This window comes from Myotis daubentonii, chromosome 11 (genome assembly GCF_963259705.1).
Source record: "Myotis daubentonii chromosome 11, mMyoDau2.1, whole genome shotgun sequence".
Taxonomy (NCBI): Eukaryota; Metazoa; Chordata; class Mammalia; order Chiroptera; family Vespertilionidae; genus Myotis; species Myotis daubentonii.
This window is the reverse complement of record NC_081850.1, coordinates 51,412,318-51,430,283: the sequence shown is the minus strand read 5'-3', so window position 1 is coordinate 51,430,283 and position 17,966 is coordinate 51,412,318. Positions and strand designations below refer to the sequence as shown.

The 17,966-nt window shown below is 40.1% G+C and overlaps 1 protein-coding gene across 11 annotated transcripts in view; it reads right to left on the bottom strand.

The window, feature by feature from the left end:
* NFX1 (nuclear transcription factor, X-box binding 1) overlaps positions 1–17,966 on the bottom strand; it is a 77,433-nt gene that overhangs the window by 51,642 nt on the left and 7,825 nt on the right. For all 11 annotated transcript variants that reach the window (XM_059657151.1, XM_059657150.1, XM_059657147.1 and 8 more), the window contains exons 3-9: positions 12,307–12,465; positions 11,068–11,145; positions 9,063–9,168; positions 6,983–7,054; positions 4,874–5,013; positions 3,049–3,148; positions 2,747–2,964 (exon numbers count right to left, since the gene is read on the bottom strand). In XM_059657151.1, coding sequence (XP_059513134.1) covers positions 2,747–2,964; positions 3,049–3,148; positions 4,874–5,013; positions 6,983–7,054; positions 9,063–9,168; positions 11,068–11,145; positions 12,307–12,465 — 873 coding nt within the window. The remainder of the gene's footprint in view (positions 1–2,746; positions 2,965–3,048; positions 3,149–4,873; positions 5,014–6,982; positions 7,055–9,062; positions 9,169–11,067; positions 11,146–12,306; positions 12,466–17,966) is intronic.

The window sequence follows — 17,966 nt, the reverse complement described above, 5'->3', positions numbered from 1 at the left end:
GGTTTCCTTTAGTTCCTTGAACATGATACCTTGATTTTTGTTAAATCTGACAAAGGTCACTCTCACAGAACATAGAAACTTTCTGTTGCCTGTGTCTTTTTCCATTTCTTTGCATACTTCATAATTTTTTGTGGCAACTCTGGATACTTCTTTCTTTCTCTCTCTCCATAGTATTTTTGTTGTTTATCTATTTTGTGACTTGTCTAGGCTACTTTAGTGAAGTCTATTTCCCCTCTGGTATGATGTCGTTGGTGTCACCCTTTGGATGGCAGAGCCTTGGATGACAATGGTTTTAGCAGAGCTCTCTTTCTCTGATCACTCAGTTAAGTTGTCTGCCTCATTTGGTACTACCCTTACTCTTGAGACTCCACTAATTGCTGACTGGTTGCTCTATTGTTTTCAACAATGCCTTGGGGCATAAATTGCTCAGCGTCTGATCCAAGGAAATTTGGGCAGGGGTAGTCTTTGAGGCAAGTCTATGAAGTTTGTTTGACCCCAGAAAGGCTCCTCTTTGCCATCTCTTCCCATTTTTTTAAAAATTTTTTTATGGTGAACTAGTTGGCCTATAGTTTAGCTTGTTGCTCTTAATTAAGAGGAGTTATTGTTTTCTAAAGGACCTTAGCCCTGAACTTTCCCCCACACTCTGTTTCAAATTGAAGTCAGTTCCTTTGGGGAACACTTTGGAGCTTGCTTTCTTATAAACTGCCTCTTCCCCTGGGACGTGTAAGCCACTATTTTGGATGCCAGATGGGATAGTAGTCTCTGGGTTTTCTTTGCGTAATTCTCGTAGTGTTAAACCTCTGCCCTGCAAGTGAGCCAGGGCGAGGGTGACTGGGCCCAGTATTCTCACATATTGTGATTAGGGTAGAACATCCGACTCATGGGTAAAGCTGTATGAAGGAAGGAAGCCCCGTCTCTCAGCTGTGCTTACCCAAATTTTAGCCTCTTTAACCTAGAGTTAGAGGGCATGAGAAATGCAGTAGTCTGCTCCACCCAGTAAAAAACCCTTGATTGGGAGCTGAGGGCAGAGGAAGCCCTGTCTTCTTGAGCACACCCATCCTGAATGAAGTTTTTGTTAAGCGCTGAGCTGGGGGTGGGGGGAAAGGAAGAAGGAAATGGGTTGTGACTCAAATGACATAGATTCTTGGTGTTCTGAGTTTTAGTAGATTTTCTTCAATAAATATTTCTTAATTGACGTATGCCTGTAGAACAGTTTCCAGAGACTTTAAATGGTTGTTGGTTTTTTTTTTTTAATAGTTTTTGCCAGCTATGCTTATTTTGCTGGGGAGTGGGTCCAAGTAGCTGCTCATGCTACCATCCTGATAGCAGAACTCCACCTAGTCTCTTGTACTAAAGCTAAATGTCTAGACTGGAAATTTCCTCCAGTGAGATACTAAAAGACTTAAACAAGCTTTCTACAGATATGCCAGATCTGAATACACTTGATTTTGAGCTTCCCAATCCAACTCAACCTAGTTCCTTAAAAGTTTGTCATGATTAGAGTAATTATCCTTGAATCCCTTGACCAGGTCAGTTCATACTAATAGTTACTATCCTTTTCTTGCTCAAGTCCCTTTGCTTTACTCATTTAATATTTCGTCTTTCTCTCATTGCCAACAAGATATCTTAGCCTCCGAGTAGGATTTCTGGTCATTACATATGAAATTCTTACAAAACTGACTCATGTGCTTTCTGAGAAGGGAAGGTCTTTACCATCCTTCTTGATTTAAAAATCATTTGATCTCCATCTCTATCTCATAGGGCTTATCTGAAGATAAGCAGACAAGGAAACCAATAGACTAGGTTCCAGCTGGTACAAGGAAGAAGTGAAGAAGTGTCTTCCCTCCTCCTCCCTCTCCCCCTCCCTCCCTCCCTTCGGAAAGAAGTAGCCAGGTCATTGCAAAACTGTACATGTATATTTCCTAAAGACTGCCTCAGAAAGTCTCAGTTAGAAACTCAGACTAGTACTTTATAGTTAATTCCAAAAAGTCTTTTTTGGTTTCTGTATCCAAGTAATCAGAAGCCACAGGTCAGAAGAAAGGAAGAGCCACTAAAGGTAGGATAATCATTGACAAGAAAAACAACAAGAAGAAGTTTTAACAAAAGATAAAACAATTCAAACTGCTCATTCGTATGGGGAAACAGCCTGAGAAACCTCAGCAGTCTCTGAGGGCATCACTGTATTCAGCATAATACAGTAATCGAGGTTCAGAAAAATGATGACTCTGGGTCAATAATAGGAAATAAATTTTCTTCAGTTACCTCTGTTTAAAGAAAGAAGATAATTTTAGAAAAATGTCCATCTAAAATTATGCTCAGAAGTATTATCCTCAGCTAAATGGAAAACTTCGCTATAAAGAATGACATTTAAGTGGTCCAAATGGCTAACGCTTTAGTGTATTTAGAATTTTAGTTAAGATATTACTATTATATGAAAATGCTTTTAAACATTGAACCCTGGATTAGTAAAAGTATATCTGGAGTTCGCTCCTCCCCCTCTCCCCCGTAGAATAGTATCTTAACACAAGTGATCTGAGTTAGCAATAAAATACCCAAATCAGAAAGATAAATCACTTGGGCAAATGTGAATTTTCTTAACTATATTTTGAGGAGGAAAGGATATGTGCTCATATAAATTTGATCCTAATATTGAGAAAAACCTCTGATATTACAACTAGGATTTAAAATGGTTTTGCTTAAGTAGTCATTGCTGCCAAACATTTACATTCATCTGTCTACTAGTTACCTGAGGAACCACAAGACAGAGGCTTGCCACACACTTTTCCACACGTAGGGACAGGATCCATGCACGTTTTCCGACCACTACTTCCAAGCTCTAGCAATTGGCTGAGAGGAGTTTGCCCACAAGGGCAATAGCGTACCAGATGGGGGAGCCGTGGGCACGGCTGGCAGGGCTGAGGGTGGCACACCTGAGAACACATGTGGTTCCCACATTTCAAATCCCTGTTAAAAAAAACAACAGACTTTTACACAATTGTTGCATAAAATACAGCTTTATTCTAACTGAGAAAAACATAAAAACCTTACTTGCCACATATCTTTAAACAGCCAAAATCCCCAAATCCATCGGACTTTCCTATGTCCGTTCCACATAACACATCTCGCGAGGTGTTGCCACAGTAGCATACTTTAGGACACAATTTCAAAAACACGAGATTAGTTACCTGTATGGGTTCTTAAAATATTTCAAATAATCTATAGGAAAACACAAAATACTATTCATTAGTGTTGATCAGACCTGATGCAGAAATGAATGTGGCTTACACAGCAGTTCTAAGTCCCACCTAAGAGCTTCATTATAGAAGGAAATAAAAAATTATGTGACGCTCTTGTGCCTCTGCAGCATATCCTGAACAGTATTAAAGTGAAGCAAGTCTCTAAATTAAGGAACTAATATCTAGTCCATCAGGCCATAATTGAAAACCAAGAATTGTGAGCTGAGTTTGAAATAATCATGTTCAAGTATTCACACTAAATCAAAATTTTCAATAATTTAAGACTTTTATTTGTTAGATAGGGAAACTAGTCTAACATCTATAGATTTTTCTGTGGGTTCAAGAAACGATGGATTCCTTTATTTCTTGGGGTCAGCAATGAACGTGTTATGTTTAAGAGTTATGTTTCTGATGTATTAATGAATTTTCATCAACTTACATAATTTTTCTAAGTGTCACTTTACATTTTCAATTTATAATGAAAATTTATCTCATTAAAATCAGTCTATGCAAGCCCTAGCTGGTTTGGCTCAGTGGATAGAGCGTTGGCCTGCGGACTGAAGGGTCCCAGGTTCGATACTGGTCAAGGGCACATGCCTGGGTTGCAGGCTTCATCCCCAATAGGGGATGTGCAGGAGGCAGCCGATGAATGATTCTCTCTCACCAGTGATGTTTCTCTCTCTCCCTCTCCCTTCTTCTCTAAAATCAATAAAAATATATTTTTAAAATCAGTCTATGCAAATATACCAAACCCTATATAATAAATGCAGACCAGAAGAGAAGAAAATAGAAATTATGCAGATCTAACGACGCTTTCCTTCTTTCTCAGTATAGATATCTACTTGCACAGAAAACCAACATCAGAATAAATATAACATTATAAAATCATAGAAAATCTTAAATTCATACATTTAGTAAAACATAAAATAGAATGCTTCTAACAAAACATCAGAAATAATACTCATAAAAATTGTATTAAAAAAAATGTATCTTTGTCCAGCCAGAGTGGCTCAATGGTTGAATGTCCACCTACGAACCAGGAGGTCACGGTTGGATTCCTGATCAGGGCACATGTATGGGCTGCAGGCTCAATCCCCAGTGGGGGATCCACAGGAGGTAGCCAATCAATGATTCTCTTTCATCATTGATAAACTAACTCTCTTTCTCTTTCTCTCTCTCTCTCTCCCTCTCTCTCTCTCCCTTCCTCTCTGAAATCAACAAAAATATATAAATAAAATAAAATCTATTGTCCAGCCCTGGCCAAGTAGCTCAGTTGGTTAGAGCATTGTTCGGATATGCCAAGGTTTCAGGTTCAATTCCCAGTCAAGGCGCATACAAGCATCAACCAATGAATGCATAAATAAGTGGAACAACAAATCGATGTTTCTCTCTCTCCCTAAAAAAATAAAATAAAATTTATTGTCCAAATTCTATTAAGACCTATACTGGTTTTATGAAATGAAAATAATGAAAACTATCTAAGCATTAATATATATCTCTAGTTCTCTCTGTCCAAGGTGCAAAGCTAACAGTCTTTGTGACTACAGGTTTGAGACGAATCCATGTCATCAAGAAAACCATAAATAAGGCTCCAGAAAAGTACACAAGTATTGCTGGATGGTGTGTTCACCACTTACCTTGGTTCAGTATGATGCGGCAAGGCTGGCACTGACCCCCATGGCACAGCTCAGCACAGTGGTGCTGACCACAATTCAAAACATTCTCACATGGATTAGAACAGTGGACTGAGACAGCCTGACCACAGCGAACTGTGTGCCTGTAAAGACAGTAGGTGTAAAGACAGCATTGGTCTAATGTTGGACATTAGACCTGTTTGACAGCTAAACTAGTACAAGACCTCCCCCAAAAGCTACTAAACCTTTCTCTTGGCCCCATTTCCCCCACTTTTTCTTCGTTTCCCTCCTCCAATCCTTATTTCCTTAATTACTCTGCCCTTCTCCACTTGCTTCTTTTTCCTCCTTTGCTTTCCTTATTTCCCATTCTGCCTCTCTGCCCCCTATTTTCTGACCATTGAGGAACTGAAAGCTACTCCTAAGTTTTTGTTATATGCGATTTCTTCTGAGTTCCCATGAAGCAGCATGCAGGAGGGGAAAGGGCCTGGAGCTCTCAGAGTAACTTATAGATGGCAGCAGGAAAGTTGGAGAGGTGTCGCTAAATATACATTCTCAGAATGAGAATGGCATCTCTTGGGACTTGGCACTCTGGCATTTTATGTAGCTATAAAATTTAAGAACACACTATATGTGACTTTGATTCAGGATGGGGAAATCATTCTGGCTTTGTTTTAATAAACTTCCTGAGTTATCAGCTAGTGAAGGACTTGAAGCCAGGGCTTTCAGACAATTGTCTTTAGGTCTCTTTCCAGTTTAATGACTTAGAACTTGGAGTTTATTCTCCTACATGAAAAGTTTTACTCTATCCCCTATTCCTATTTCAAGTACATATTTTAAAGTCACTGTTATAGCCCTAACCAGTTTGGCTCAGTGGATAAAGCGTCGGCCTGCGGACTGAAGGGTCCCAGGTTTGATTCCGGTCAAGGGCATGTACCTTACTTGCTGGCACATTCCCAGTACGGGGTGTGCAGGAGGCAGCTGATCGATGTTTCTCTCTGATTGATGTTTCTAACTCTCTATCCCTCTCCCTTCCTCTCTGTAAAAAAATCAACAAAAATATATTTTAAAAAAAGTCACTGTTATGGATTTAAGACGATCAGTTGCCAGTGCTCAGCATCATGGCTAACATCAACCCCTTGAGGAAAACACTATCATCTCTACTTTATGGTAAGAGAACGAGGCTCAATGAGACGAAACAACTTGCCCAGGTCAACTAGTTAGTGGCAGAGCCCAGATGACCTAGTCTTTCTGACCCAGATCCCTTGTATGTGACTCTCAGGCAACACTGTTACCCTCCTAAGTTTAGTAAACATTAAACAAATGCATATTATTAAAAATCTGCCTGATCCCATTTCGTCGAGTGGTTCAGAAATGATTTTATGGTCTTCCTGGGCCTCAGAGACATTCTACAGTTATCTGTGATCCTTGCACTGACGATGCAGGAGAAATTATATTGTAATGAAAAAAGGAGAGGCTCTGGGGTCACTTATTATTTCATTCAACACTATTCACTGAAAACCTGCTAGATGCCAGATACTATGCTAGCCACGGGTAAATGGTTCCTGCTTTCTAGACCTAAAAAGGCCTGGGTTCAATTCTGGTTCTTTCACCCAGTAGAGAAGAAAAAGAAGTCCCTGTCACGTTGGCTTTTCTTACCAAAAAAATTTTTTTTATTGATTTCAGAGGGGAATAGAGAGGGAGAGACAGAAACATCAATGATGAAAGAGAATCATTAATCAGCCACTTCCTGCACACCCCCTACTAGGGATCGAGCCCGAAACCTGGGCATGTCTCCTGACCAGGAATTGAACCATGACCTCCCAGTTCATAGGGCAATGCTCAATCACTGAGCTGGGCTGTCACTAGGCTTTTCAATAAGTAATCTCACTGTGCATAGAACTTCATAATCATTTATAAGATTGCAGAACAGGATCGAGGCAGCAAAAGAAGCTACGATTTAGAGAAAAGTACTATTTATGCCTACATTTATTTATTAATGGTAGTAAATAAGTACTATTTACACCTACCCACTAATTTTTTATTTTAGAGATTCACACTGAAATGATCAATAAGGAAAAATAAGTCTTCTTTAGAGTACAATTCTAACTTTACCTGGTTCGTCCACATTCACAGGTTTTAGTCGTAAAGGCGGGACAGGGTGGGCAAGGTCCAGGATGGCAGAGACTAAAAAAGAAAAACTTGGATGAATCAATCATACATATAAACCAAATCTGAACAAAGCTGCCCCAGCTGGCTCCCACTGTAATATGGTAACACATGCATCTACTAAGAAATGTTTTAGTATTTGTCTAAAGTTGATTAAATTTAAACAAAGACAACAACAATGTTTTTTTTTTATTAAATATATTTTATTGATTTTTTACAGAGAGAAAGGGAGATAGAGAGTTAGAAACATCGATGAGAGAGAAACATCGATCAGCTGCCTCCTGCACATCTCCTATTGGGGATGTGCCCGCAACCCAGGTACATGCCCTTGACCGGAATCGAACCTGGGACCTTTCAGTCCGCAGGCCAACGCTCTATCCACTGAGCCAAACCGGTTTCGGCAACAACAATGTTTTTATATAGAAAGAATTAACAGCATTATCATCTTTAGGATATTGAGCCAGAAAAGTAAAACCCAAGTCAAAATACTTGTTTTATTTGGGTCTGATAGTCAGAGATGACATTTCCAAATATGGTCTTGGTCCACTTAGTGCAGTGTGCAGGGATAAAAATTGCTTGCCATTCAGTTGAATGGCACGATGGCCAATGGAGTCTTTTAGAACCTGAGCAACATAATAGAGCTCAATTTATTAAGTCCATGAGAAGTACAGACATTTTCTCATCAGCTAGTGAAATAATAACCAGACAGTGGGCTAATGATAGAAACAGTTGACATGAGGGGAAGAAGCCAAAGAAAAAAAAGAAGCCAAAGAAAAAAAATTACAGAATGGAATTATATACTCAAATAAATACTGCCATCTTCAAAGCAGATAATCTGGGGATGTGCCCGCAACCAAGGTACATGCCCTTGACCTTTCAGTCCACAGGCTGACGCTCTATCCACTGAGCCAAACCGGTCAGGGCAGCCACCACACATCTTGATTGTAAGACCTCAGGTTCAACATTTACTCCTACTCCATGCAGAAGTACCGAGATAACATTCCGATGTCTGTTTCACTCTTAGATTTCGGTAATATAAGCAAGAATTACCATTTTCTGACCACTTACCCCATGCCAGGCTCTGTACCAAGCCTCCTACGTGCATCAAATCATTTAATAATCATAACTCTACAAGTTCATATCATTATTATAGTACAGGCTCAGAGAAATTAAGTAACTTGTCTAACATCACATAACTGTTAAGTGACTCAAACCTAGGAACTAAGCCTTGGTCTGAGGTCAAAACTTGTAGAAAATGCATTGTAACTGATTAACTGTTTATTATTGCACATTTATCTTACTATTTAGACTGAATATGTTCTAAAGCTCTCTACTTATTGTAGGGAAGAGATTCACATCCTAAACATACTGCCAACAGGACCCTTCACAATTACCTTTCCCCAAACAGAACTCTGTCTTATATACTCTTTTTGACCTGGATGTCAGTGGGGGATGTTTCATCTTGGAAGCCAGCAGAGTAATATAGTGAGAGGAGCACTGGCTTTGGAAATACCAGCTCCATCATGTCCTAGCACAGTGACCTTGGGCAAGACATTTGGCCTTTCTGAGCCTTATCAGTAAAACGGAGATGACAAATATCTATATACATCATTGGACTGTTGGAAGGATTCAATGACTTAACTTTTACAGGATAAGTGCTCAGTAAATGATACTATATTGCCCTTTACCCCATCGTGTTACATGCTAACCAGATATGCACACTCAAAGCCATGAGCAAAATGTGTCCATCAAGAATCCCCAGGGAGCCCTAACCGGTTTGGCTCAGTGGATAGAGCGTCGGCCTGCGGACTGAAGGGTCCCAGGTTCGATTCCAGTCAAGGGCATGTACCTTGGTTGCGAGCACATCCCCAGTAGAGGGTGTGCAGGAGGAAGCTGATGGATGTTTCTCTCTCATCGATGTTTCTAACTCTCTATCCCCCTCCCTTCCTCTCTGTAAAGGATCAATAAAAATATATTAAAAAAAAAAAAAAAAAAGAATCCCCAGGGGTTTAGTATTCCAACTTACAGATTACAGGAATGTGGGCAGTCCTGTCCAGGCTGTTTCTTTCTACAAACTTCACCACAACTATGTGGGATTTCATTTCTGCTCCACTCAGGATTCTTTACCTTGCCTAAAACATATCAGATCGAACAGTCAAATGGTACAAACTTCAAATGCATCCTAGACTTTAATGAAATAATACAACATAGCTAGACAGCATGGAACATCAATGTGGTTTTCATTACTTCAATAAACATATTATCCCAAATCCTAAAATAACATGTTGAATATAATGCTATTAATCAAAAGCTTCACTGAGTATGATATGTCTTAAATGGTGGATTACCTGGAAAAGATAAATACAAGGTTATTTTCACTTATAAAAATGCCCCTTTGTCTAATGGACACATTTAATCCAAGAAAAACACCTACAAAATAAGCCTTCTATAAATGGGCCCTTGAATGAAAATGGGAATATCTCTATAAGGGCCAAAAAATAAGGGAATAAGGGAAGAGAGCAAAGGGGGAGTGGGGGGGCAGAGAGAAGCAGTAAGAGATGGGAAGAACAGAAGTACCCTATTCTAAAGTAGGCATGAGGGGGCTATATTTTTATAATTAATGTCACTCCGCAAATGTTTAGTAAGCACCTTCCGTCAACTGAGCATAGAGGCAAGAAGAGTAAAACTGAGGCACAGGACTCCTCCTTGTCCTAGAGCAGGGGTGGGGAATGTCTGGCCCACGGGCCACATAAGGCCCACGAAATCATTTGGTCTGGCCCTGCCAAGGCATTGGGGTGAGTTAATAAAATGTTTGACCAAATATAGCAGACTACTTTTTAAGTTGATAATTTTGTATGGCCCACGAATAGTATTATAAATATCCAAATGGACCTTGGCAGAAAAAAGGTTCCCCACCCCTACCCTAGAGAAATTCTCTTGGACAATTTACACCCTAAATCAGTGGTCACCAAACTTTCGGACCTCACCGGTTGGCAACCACTGCCCTAAATGATAGTCTGTCCCCAGTCCTTGGGCTCTGCATTTCTCTCTAGTCTCTTTCAAAACTCTTTTTCATGCTGTGAGGTTTAATATACCTAAAGGCCAATGATCTCCAAATCTACATTTTCTGCATTGCCCTGAAGTCTCAAGTTTCAGTCCTACTTGTCCAACCATCTACTGAACATCCATACTTAGTGTTTCAAGTCACCTCAAACTGCCTACATCTGCAGCCAAAGTTAGCATCTTATCTTCTCTCTTAAACCTCTCATTCCTTTTTTAAAACCTCTCATTCTTCAGTGTTCCCTTTTTCTGTCAGCAACCGCATCACTGTCAGAGTCACACATTGATTTTTAGAGAAAGAGGAAGGGAGGGAGACACATCGACTGGTTGCCTCCCTCATGTGCCCCATTTGAGTGACTGGGCCAGGACTGAACCTGCAATCCAGGTACATGAACTAGAACCTCAGACTCTTGGGTGTGTGGGCCGATACTCTAACTACTGAGCAACACTGGCCAGGGCGAACTGAGCTATTTAAAAACAGGAAGAGTATTCCGTAAAGAGGGAGGGCACAAGGATAGTTAGTAATGCTGGTCTATAGAAAAATCTCTCTACTATAAACATTAATGACTGATTCATTGGGTTAAAATAAAGTATACTTCAACACTACATTCCTTATGCTGCTCAAATCTGGACTATCAAAGTTATTATAGCTAGAAGTGAGAAGAAGCCCATGTCTATACCTGCCTTTGCCATTTGATCAGCTCTAGTCTAAAGTGAAGACCAGGGAGAACTGCACCACAGCTTGGAAATAGCATGAGCCTGGAGGACAGGATGTAAAGACCCTTCTCCAGAATACTCAACCAAAGTCGTAAAGGTCTGTGACTCTGTTTGATGGACAACATGCATATGTCTAATAGACCCCTGTAGCTTTGAAGTAACTTCTAAAACATGCCTAACAGACCACCTCTCCTGGGCTGGGAACTGAAGTACAATGCATGAAGTGGATGCACTGTATGCAAAAAAAAACTTACCACAGAAACAAGTGTAGGTATTAGGAACATGTGCAGAAACATTCTGACAGGCAGGGCACCGCCAACCACTCTGGCCATCTGCCAAAAAAAGGGGGTAGAAAACAAAAATAATTTCCTTTAAAAAGCACACATAATTTTAAAAAATTTAAACCTATAAGAAGCTATAACATTGAAGCAGTGGTGGTAATTTCCATGTTTAGGATTTAGACATTAAAGAAACAAAAATCACAATTCCGAATTCTTTGCTTAAATACTGTATTTAGGCTTATATTTATATATAAGGACTTTACATACAATGAATCAAGTGGGTATCCATTTTGTTCTTTATTTAACTGAGATATAAATGACATATAACATTATGTTAGTTTAAGGTGTACAACATGTTGCTTTGATATGTTTACATACTGCAATATGATTACCACAATACAATTAGTGTTAGCAAATACCTCCACCTCATCACATAATTTTCATTTCTTTTTGTAGTGATAATGTTCTATTTCTCATTTTGTTAAAATTTATTTTAGAGAGAGAGAGAAGGGGGAGAAGGAAGAGAGAGAGAGAGAGAGAGAGAGAGACATAGATTTGTTGTTCCACTTATTCATGCACTCACTGGTTGGTTCTAATATGTGCCCTGACTGGAGTTTGAACCCACAACCTTGACATATTGGGATGAAGGTACAACTAATTGAGTAACCTGGCCAGGGCCTATTACAGTATTTCTAATGTCAAGGTAACCATTATCTGAATGTTGGCTTGAAAAAAAAGAAAAGGATAAAATATTTAAGTACATGCATGAAAGCCCAGATATCTTAAATTGGAAGAAGAGCCACAGTTCAGAAAGCATGTTATTCACATTTGCATTACCCATAAGTACTAGTATCCTTTGAGAAAAGCCCACAAAATACTATGGAGAAGATTTCTTAAAGGCAAAACAACTTTCAAGTATGAATTAAACAGAGGCTTTCTATAAATTTTCTAAAGCAAACTATACAAGGAATGTTTTCTATAGTTGCTACCTGGATAAAAACCACCATTTTCAGTAGACGTGAATGATTTTATTTTACCTTAAATATATTTTAACATTGTTTTGTTTAGCTGGTTTGAGATCTACAGCTTAATACTGGCCATCTGAAATATATGATTGAGATAACATATTCTCCCTGCAGATAAAATATTCAAGAAGAATTAAATAGCGTTTTAAAAAGTGAATATATCAAATGGGTGAGAATAACTACTGACCTGCTTGAGATGCTGGAGACCTTGCCCATTTTTTAATGCAGTTCAAATGAAACACGTGGTAACAGCTCTGACAACTCCAGACTGGAGCCGTGACGCGAACCAATTCACAGCACACCATGCACTCATATTTTTCTGTAGTTAGTTGTTCAACTAGAGAACCTGTTTAAAAAACAAAACAAATAAATTCAAATATAGAAAACCAATCCTTACTTTAGTCAGCCAAGGATCAGCAAAGCATTTGAAAGAACCCAAACACAGAGGTTTTAAGGGATGTCTGAATCTGTTCAGAGACAGGCCAAGAGGAGGCAGGAATATGCTGAGGTAGAAGACTTAGGAAGTAGGTATTCAGGTGGGAATTCCCACAGTTGAGGAAACATTCCTAAGAAACCGCCCAGCAATGCCCCTCATCACACAACATGAACATCCACAGGAGCAGCACACTGTGGGGCCCTGCCTTGCCCTATTTAAACTGGGTGCTCTGAATCTACCAGACCCATGGGTTCAGGCTGGGATGGGGCTCGTGAATGGTCAACTGCAAGAAACTGAAGCCTGGATAGCTTCCCAACAATCCATGGTGGTGAGATAGTTCTTGCCCTGAAAGTCTTCTTTGATTCTCTCAATAAAGATATGCTTAGTGCCTATCACAAGCGCACAGTAGGGTTACTAGACAGAAAGAGAAACAGTCCCTGGCTTTAGAAGCTCGCCATCTGGTGAGAAAGACCAGTGTAAGGCATTATAAGAATCCTCTCAGGCTTATTCCTCAATATCTTCACCCACTTCCAGACTTTTTCCTCAGCAAAAGTCTTTCTATCCCAAGTATAGTCAGGTGCTCTCAGAGATGAGTGTATAAATATAAATATATATTTTTAGTTCATACTTTAGGCATTTATTCCACAATGTTATTGTTTTTAAGTCCAAATAGGTTATAAGGATAAAATAACCTTAAATTACCCAACCCAATGCTGTGTTAACGCACTTTATACATATTAGTTAATTCTCTTAACAACGTTAAAATATTAGTATCATTTTATAGATGAAGAAACCGAGGTTCAAAGTGATTAAAATCACTTACACAAGGTACAAAACTGAAATTAAAAAGCCAAAATTCAAATTCATTGCTATATGACCCAAAAGCTCACATTTTAATCCTTTAATGGTATTAGCTCTCCTAAGATTACTTTGTTTGCCCAATTTAATAACAAAAAAAATACAAACACCCCAGGACTGTATGCTCTGTGAGGCAGGGACAGTGCCTCGTCTGCCTTGCGCACTGTAGTATTCCCAGTTTCTGACATATACCAGGTGCTCAATAAATATTTGTCAGGTGACTGGATGAAGGAACAAATGAGTCAAGGAAGTTACATTTTTAAAAAAATACTCCATCTTTGTATCAAATTCAAAGGGAAGTTCAGCATAAGGACTGAAATACGCCTTTTCACTGGATATGGCAATAGGAAGCCATTCATGACCTTACCAGCAGCTCTAAGTCACGTGGTGATGATGGCAGAGGAATGAGAAGTTAATCAAAATAGGGAAAAGGGGGGGGGGGGGGGAGGCAAACAACTCTTGATTTGACCGTAATGGAAGGACAGGAAACACTACAAGGGAGGTCATATAACAGGGTAATTTTTTCTTGTGGAGGGTAGAACAGACTTGGGAAGATCTTCAGCTTGAGAACATGGAATTGTAAATGTGAAAAAACTGATGAAAGGAAATATAGGAGGAAAAAGTCTAGGGTAGTCTTAGATGAAAAGGAAGGACAGCTGACCAAAGTCATACAAGAGAAAATAGGCAGTCCTGAATGCCAAATGAAGTTGGAGACCGCTATTCAAAAATATTTAGTAAGCCCTGGCCAGTGTGGCCCCGTTGGTTGAACATCGCCCCATGCACAAAAAGTCTGCCAGTTCAATTCCCTGTCAGGGCTCATGTCCAGAGGGTTCAGTTTCCGGTCAGGGTATGTATGGGAGGCAACCGATCGATGTTCCTCACATTGATGTTGCCTTCTCTCTCTCCCTTCCTTTCAATCTAAAATCAATAAAAGCATTATTTAAAAAAAAAAATTACTAAAATCTACGTCACTTTTTTTTCTTTTAACTTTTTTTTATTGCTTAAAATATTACAAAGAGTAGTACATTTGTCTCCTTTATTTTCCCCCCTTGACCTTCCCCCAGCCTCCCATACCCCAGTGTCTTGTGTCCACTGGTTATGCTTATATGCATGCATACAAGTCCTTTGGTTGATCTCTCACCTCCCCTAACCCTCCCCAGCCTTCCTGCTGCAGTTTGACAGTCTGTTTAATGCTGCTCTGCCTCTGTATCTATTTTTGTTCATCAGTTTATAATGGTCTTTATTATCCATAAATGAGTGAGATCATGTGGTATTTTTTTTTCACTGACTGGCTTATTTCACTTAGCATAATGCTCTCCAGTTCCATCCATGCTGTTGCAAATAGTAAGAACTCCTTCTTTTTTTACAGCAGCATAGTATTCCATTGTGTATATGTACTCAGGCACTCTTTACACATTTAGGATAACCAGTGAACAAAACAGACAAAAACCTTCTGCCCTACGAAGCTTATTATCTAGTGGGGGAAAGTAGACAATAAACAAATAAATTATGAAAATATGTAACATCATCAAATAGTGATATGTTGCTATGGAGAAAAATAAACCAGGAAAGGAGGATAGGGAATGCTGACAGTGGGGCAAGTATGGTTTTAAACAAGGTGATCGTAGAGGCTTTCCTGAGAAGGCAAATTAATTGCAGCAGCACCAAATCTGTACTATTATGTAATTTCCTGGAACAGCATTCTGTTACCCAGGAGGAGGAAAGATAGATTGCACCATCAATCCAGGGATGTGAGTCTACCAAACGGTTTGGCAGAAGGATAATACTTCAAATGATCTACGATAAGATCCGCCTAGAGGGGGTTAATGGGAAATGAGGACACATTTGTAATACCTTAACCAATAAAGAAATTATTAAAAAACGAACAAACAAAAAAAAAACGCCTAGAGAGGGAATGCAGATGGGTAGGAGGCTGGCAAAACTGGTAGTGGGTGGAAGAAACTGAGGGAGCCAGGAGGACAGGAATCTATGGTCAGAGAGTGGAACATAGACTTTAATATTTCAGAGATGGGGCATTTCCAAGATTATTTCCCTGGTAGTGGGTATGGAGATGGAATGAAGGTCTAAGTCCCTGTGGTTAACAATATCAAAGAATTTGAAGATGGCACAATGCACATGATCACTAAAGTTACTCAGAATAACAGCAAGATATATGGTAAATTAGTTCACAAATTTGAACATGCCTTAGAATCACCTCGAGGCTTGTTAAAAGGTAAGACTGCTGGGTCCGAGAATTTGTTTAGTAAATCTGAGATGAGGCCCAAGAATATGCGTTTCTAACAAGTTCCCAGGTGGTGCTGATGGCTGCTAGTCTGGAATTACACTTTGAGAACCACTGTGGTAAAGAAAAGATGTAGCTAGAAGCATTAATGAGGGCTGGGAGATCTGGAGGCTAATAAATGATAAGATATGGCAGGTGATGTAGTTACAAGGTAATGTGGCATTAGGTTCAATGAAAGAAGGATTTTAAAACAAAGGTAGAAGAATGATTTAGTCTGTCTCCATCAACTACCTGCATTCCTTCAACAGCCTCCTAACTTGTCCCCTTGCTTCCTTAAAGCCTACTCTCCACACAGCAGGCTGAATGCTCATTTTAGAATGTTAGCAAGATCAGGCCATCCCTTTTCCCAAAACCTTTCAGCTGCTTCTCATCTTCTTACTCAGAACCAGATCTAAGAGCCTCACATAATCCAGCTCACGTGATTTCTCTGATCTCCTCTCCTAACCGCTTCCCCACTACCTTCACTGCTCACGATCCTGCCCTCCCACCCATCTAAACCTGTTTCTGCCTCTGCCTAGAATGCTCTTCTCCAAAGAGCCACAGGGTGCATTCCTTCGCTTCCTTCTGGTCTCTCTTCAAATGTCTCCTCATCAAAGAGACCAACCTTTCCTAAACTAGTGCCCCTGTTACCCTGTCCTCTTAACCTGTTTTATATTTCTTTTTAGCTTATCACCTACCTAACAAATTAAAAATTTAAGTGCTTTCTACTTGTCTTCCCTACCAGAATGTAAATCCCATTAGCACTGTATTTTTAGTATCTAGAACTGCTTGGCACATAGTATTTACTCAGTAAATATGAATACAGTGTTCTCAAGAATATGTAGGGATGTGAGGCCAAGAAAGATTTGTTAGGCAGAACTCTAAGATGTCCTCCAAGACTCCCACCCTGGGGTATGCATTTCCTGTATAATCTCCACCCTTTGAGTATGGTGGGTTGATCTAATCGAGAGAGTCCTTTTAAAATAGTCTAGAGAGCAGAGACAGACATCAGAGGTTTGAAAAATCTATAGCAGATGCTTTCCTACAGGCCTTAAAGAAGTGAACTACCGAGTTGTGGAGAGGGCCCATGTGGTACAGAGTTGCAGGTGGCCTCTAGGAGCTGAGAGTGACCCCCAAGCAATAGCCAGCAAGAAAATGGGGAGCTCAGTCCTACACACATAAGGAACTAAACCTTACCAACAACCAGTGAGCATGAATGAGGATCCTACACCTCAGATGAGATTGCATCCCTGGCCAAGTTTCAGTCCTGTGAGACTGAGTTGAAGAACTCAGCTAACCTGGACCCAGACTCCTGATCCACAGGAACTGTGACATAATAAATTTGTGGTATCTTAAGCCACTACATTTGTGATAATTCATTATGAAACAACTAGCGGCCCAGTGCATGAAATTCGTGCACGGGTAGTGTCCCTAGGCCTGGCAGCAGATCAGGGCCTTCCAGCTGCCAGCCAGGGCCTTCCTTCGTTACGCGCTGCCCCCTGGTGGTCAGCGCACGTCATAGCGAGCAATCGAACTCCCACCGGGACACTTTGCATATTAGTCTTTTATACATATAGATAGGAGACCATTAACCAGCCTTACAAATTCAGAAACAACTCTGGTGTAACAATGCCTGGCTTCACAAACAAGTCAAGGTCCCAAGAATGACTGTCTGGTGAAGCAAATTAGAACTAGAAGAACTATAGGCCAATGTGAAAACAGACTCAAGCAGGTAGTGGCTTCACATGTTAGGCTGTATGTCACATTAAACTGGAGGGAGACGAAAATTGTGAAGGTCCATGAAGCTATTTGGTCTAGGTCAGTGTTTGGTAAACCGTGGCTTGCGAGGTCACATGTGGCTCTTTGGCCCCTTGATTGTGGCTCTTCCACAAAATACTGGCTCTTCCACAAAATACCGACTTCTGAGCATGGGCCACGAAGTTTCAATCGCACTGTACATGCGCGCCCGCACATGGTATTTTGTGGAAAAGCCACACTCAAGGGGCCAAAGAGCCGCATGTGGCTCGCGAGCCGCGGTTTGCCAATGGGTCTAGGTGAAATATATCCTCAGGGCAAAATGATAAGTGTCTTCAAATATTATGAGAAGCAGATTTGTAATGAGGGGGAGGGGAACTCTAAGGAGAGAGACTAGTTGCTGTGTAGCTCCAGAGGCCAGAACTTGAACCTGAGGATAGAAAGTATTTATAGTAAGGAAGTTTTCAGTTCAATGTAAGGAATAACTTTCTAACAGTCAAGAAAGATACAGGCCGAA